Source organism: Epinephelus fuscoguttatus, linkage group LG14 (genome assembly GCF_011397635.1).
Source record: "Epinephelus fuscoguttatus linkage group LG14, E.fuscoguttatus.final_Chr_v1".
NCBI classification, from domain to species: Eukaryota; Metazoa; Chordata; class Actinopteri; order Perciformes; family Serranidae; genus Epinephelus; species Epinephelus fuscoguttatus.
The window spans coordinates 27,209,864-27,214,330 of NC_064765.1; the positions used below are offsets into that span (position 1 = coordinate 27,209,864).

A 4,467-nucleotide genomic window follows, 5' to 3' on the forward strand; every position below is an offset into this window, starting at 1 on the left:
GCAAGTCTGAAGTGACACAATTGGAGGCTGCCTGCTAAATTACACCTGACTTAATGCTTTACAGGTTGTGGAGGTCAGATATGAAGCCAACTGAGCCCCGATGTGTCCTAAATCAGCCCAAATCGAGCTGTATGAGTCTCCCCCAAAAGCAGACAGATGTTTTACTGCTCCAGAGGTGAGTTTGATCCACCACCTCTTTGTCCTCCTGTCATGTCCTGACATGGTATTAAGGAGGGGATTTATGATTAGGCCCTAAGTGCTTCTCTGTGGCAGCGAAACGGCGTCTACTGAGCCACTGCAGCTATGATTTACTGCGAATCAGGCTGATAAACGAGGAATTGGAGGCAAAGGTTTGGCCAAAGGGGGCTTCCTGAGGTTTCTTTTTTCCTGTTAAGGACAACTAAATAGATTCGCACCACTTTGGAGTGGGACCCGATGTTAGAGAGATAGTGCAGGGGAGAAATAAGAAGATGAATGCCTGACGTTGTTAAAAGTTTTAGGCTGTTAAATTATGACGTATCTTGCTTGGTAACCTCGGGAGGCTCGGAGACTTTGTAAACCAGCTTTAAACCACCTGACCGGCTATAAAAGCAGGATTTCAAGTACACTTCACCTGCTTTGAAAAATCTGTGTGGCATAGACAGCAAATATATAGCTATATGAAATTAAGGAAAATACTTAAAAGAAACTCATAAATTAAGCTTGTTTTTTTAGGATGAAGGTAATTTTAAAGAGCTTTTACGCAAAGTTTTTACGCACGGGGTAATTGCTTCAATGTAGGTCCTGGAAATAAAACCACAAAATTAGAGGCCCCTTTTTCCAACTATATTAAGGTTTTCCATATTATATTTATAAGTAAATATTTTCTGTATGTATTCATGTTCATGTCTTGGTATATTTTGTGTTGGAAATAATTTTCAGTCAAGGACCTCCCTATAGAGAACAATTACAGACACATCATGACCAGTAAAAACTATAGGTTTAATAAACTTAAATGAGGTTACCAAACTCTTAAACACACTTTACCCAGAATTGTCAATTTTCGTTAAGAAGTAAAATTAATTACAGCCATGTTTTTTCCAACGTATCCAAAAAAGTTAAACAACTCTGAGACACGTGTCCTTTTGAAAATATTTTATTTCGATAGACAACAACAATATACACATACAATCAAAGCGCTATAAAAGCCAACATTTAAGAAAAATAACTTGTCCTTAAAAAAGATTGCATCTAAGGTAAGAGCTTTACGTTTTTTTAATCTTTTTACAAGAGCTGTGGAGAGATTGAAGATTAAAACCCGACCCACGACAATTATCACAACTCATGAAATCTGACCAAAAAAAAAAAAAAAAAAACATTTTGGCTATACGACATGTAAACTGCCAGAACGATTCACAGAGGAAATCACAACAAACACAACAATAAGTTACATAAAATAATTAGAATAAATAAATAAATAAACATATAATGAAAAATATTGCAACAATCTTCAATAATAATAATAATAATAATAATAATAAAATATGTGCCAGCATTCAAAATTAAAACAGTCTATGTTGACTTTTTTTTTTAAGGCAGTTATACAGCGGGATTTGGATGTGTACGTAGGCTATGTCGGACTAGGCTTATCTGTATACTAAAGGCATTTGTGGTTCTACTAAACAGGGAATGCTTCAGTCACTCTTTTTTCCCACCAACACAAAGTTGACAAGTTCTGTCATTCACAATCTAGCGTAAAGCTACAGTGATGGAGCAATCACGGTCGGTGAATTGAAAAGGCTTTGATGGGGAAAAGGATTTCTGAGAATTTTAAGACATTTCTTAGGTCTAGAAGCTATCATTGAACACATGTGCTGTCCTAGAAAAATACCCTTTAACAGTCAAACTAACGCTTTGTATTCTTTTTTTTCCCTTGATAAACTAATTTGAGAAAGAAAATCTCAAAATAGGCCTATATGTAATTCAAATATAGAGAGAAGCATTCAACAATTACTGATTGGCATGGAAAAGACATCTCATTAAACACCACTTAAACATCAAACCGCCCTGCCTTTCATTGGCCTAAAGTTATGGCAGTGAGCATCACAAACTCTTTATTTTTTTAACCCCAAAGCCACTTTTTTGTTTCACTTTTTTTTTTTATTCCCCCCCTCCTCATCAAAGGCACGAGTTTTGTGTTGTCTTTAGCAGGCGGGGCGCACCGGCATTTGGAGCAGGATCACCTGCCTGTTCTCCGAGGGGTGGCACTTGTTTATGTGCCTGGTGAGCCCCGGCGAGCTGTAGAGAGTGGCGGGGCAGTATTTGCACGGGTAAATCTGGGAGGAGTGCATGAGGCGCAGGTGTCTCTCCTGGCTGGCCCTGCTGGTGAAACTCTCCCCGCACACCGGGCACAGCAGGCAGTCCACCGGGCTCAGGTTGAGAGGGCTTTGGTTTGAGGCTTCCTCTGAGGATGATGCTGAGGAGGAGGCGGAGGAGGAGGAGGAGGAGGAGGAGGAGGGGGGTAGGACCGGAGCCTGCTCTGCCGGGCGGTCGCCGGTTTGAAACCCGTGCTCCTCCAGCACTTTCTTTTGCAAGGCCTGGTGTCCCATGATGTGTTTTCTTAGGTATGCCTGTCGCTTAAACCTCTTCCCGCAGTACTGGCAGTCATATGAGCCATCTTCAGAGCCCGACTCGGACAGACCTGGACTTGGGGTGTCTCTGTCACTCATGTCTTTGGCTTCGTCGGAGACTGACTTGACACCTAGCGGTGGCATTTTGGCCATTTCGGGTTTGATGCCCTGTGCCGGTGGCATCGCCGGTGCGCCGGTGGTCCGGGGTTTGTGCCAGCGGCGGTGAGAGGCGAGGTTGGCCGGGCAGCTGAACATCTTATCGCACTCGGGGCACCGGTACTCGACCCTGACGATGCGGGAGCACTTGTGCTGAGCCAGAGAGAAGGGATCCGCGTACGCCTCCTTGCACAGCTGACACACAAACTCCCCCAGAGGCTTGTTTCCTCCGGAGGACTGCGCCCTTGGCTTCATCTCCACCGGCCCCTCTTTGATTTTGAGACCAAGCACGGGAGAAGTCGTCATCTCGTCTTCAAAGTTGAGTTTTCTAATGGCTTTGGGTTTCTTGGAGGCGGGTTTAGATTTGCGCTCTGTGCCGTCAGCTGCGGGTCTTTTGGTGCCGACCCGGTTGCTCGGTGCCGGGAGGCTGCTGGTAGTAGTGCCGCTGCGGCTGCTGTTGCTGGTGCCGATTTTCAGGTCGACCGGGGCGTACAGGAGGTGGTCCAGGCCGGAGAGTGAAGCAGGTGTCGGGAATGACTCGGCAGAAATAGGCGATCCCAGATTGAAACTTCTCTCGAAATATCCCCTGTCGTGCTCCTTGCTGATGGGCCGGGTGGGGCTGTAGAGGGCTTGGCACACCGCCTCTGGGTTGCCGAACTGTACCGGCTTCTCCAGTCTTGGCACGGGCGCGTCAGCTGCTGTGAAATCCGGCGATGCTGCGGCGCGGTCCGGACTGGACGCCACGGACATCGGCGGGGAGGGGTCCACATGACTCTGCAAGGCAGCTGGGGTGGGTGGCTCCTGGAGGTCATCTTCGTCTGACCGAGTCCTGTAGGAAACATGTGCAGATTTCTTGTTTCTTTTTACCAGGAATCCTTTGGGCATCTTGGCGAGTAACAGCGGAAAGGCACTTCGGGGAGGTGGGTGAAGTCTCGAGTATCCAGGTTTGTTAAAAATATGGCAACACTAGAAGCTTATGGGACTTTATCTCCCCAGTATATCGATTCTTCTGTTGCTGAAATGTTTTCGTCTCCAAGGCATAGCTCCACTCTTTTTATGCCGGAATGATGCTATTGTTCTCGCCCCCCCTGTTGCAGCATCCCCGACCAATCGGATGAAACCAAGATCCCAGTGGATTTGATTGTGGGAGGGCTTAGAGCCTGGGTTTGGTGGATTTCGTTGGAGGATGTGCAGATAGCTTAGCAGATGTACTGGCGGTTTATTACATTAATGTGTGCGCTCAGCCCCTCCCCGACAGAGGCACACGCCGGGACCCTCCTCTTTTTACGGTCTGATGGGCCCCTATACAAATGCACACGTGCCACGGCTTTGTGGCTCTCCTCTGGGGGCCCCGGAGCTGCCAAAAGGAAATGTCCGTCACTGCCACAATCATCACAATTTAGAATTAAGACAGGGATGAGACAAGCTTGGTTAAATACAAACCAAAAGCTGTGTTTCTATCAATTTCTGCCGCGGTGCTGTTCAAAGAGGCAATTCACCTAACAGACACAGCTGTAACACCACATTCTCTAAATTCACTGTCCCAGGTTGTTTTAACCTCCACACGGTTGTTTATTTCCTCTATCCACGCTTCTCTTTTACGCACGACCTTTGCGCACGTTACGCAGGCCTCCCAACAAACCAAATAAGCCAAGACTTTATAGACCTTTATTTTATTATGTCTTAAATAAACACTATGTAG

At 46.0% G+C, this 4,467-nt stretch overlaps 1 protein-coding gene across 1 annotated transcript; it reads right to left on the reverse strand.

Moving 5' to 3' along the window:
* Nucleotides 1-1,172: 1,172 nt before the first annotated feature.
* On the reverse strand, nt 1,173-3,812 carry insm1b (insulinoma-associated 1b). Its single transcript, XM_049595924.1, has one exon. The coding sequence runs from the start codon at nt 3,648-3,650 to the stop codon at nt 2,184-2,186; it is 1,467 nt and encodes a 488-aa protein (XP_049451881.1). The 5' UTR covers nt 3,651-3,812; the 3' UTR covers nt 1,173-2,183.
* Nucleotides 3,813-4,467: the final 655 nt, after the last annotated feature.

What these genes read in the sequence shown, in the direction of transcription:
- insm1b (XM_049595924.1), bottom strand. Translation starts at nt 3,650, where the DNA reads ATGCCCAAAGGATTCCTGGTAAAAAGAAACAAGAAATCTGCACATGTT.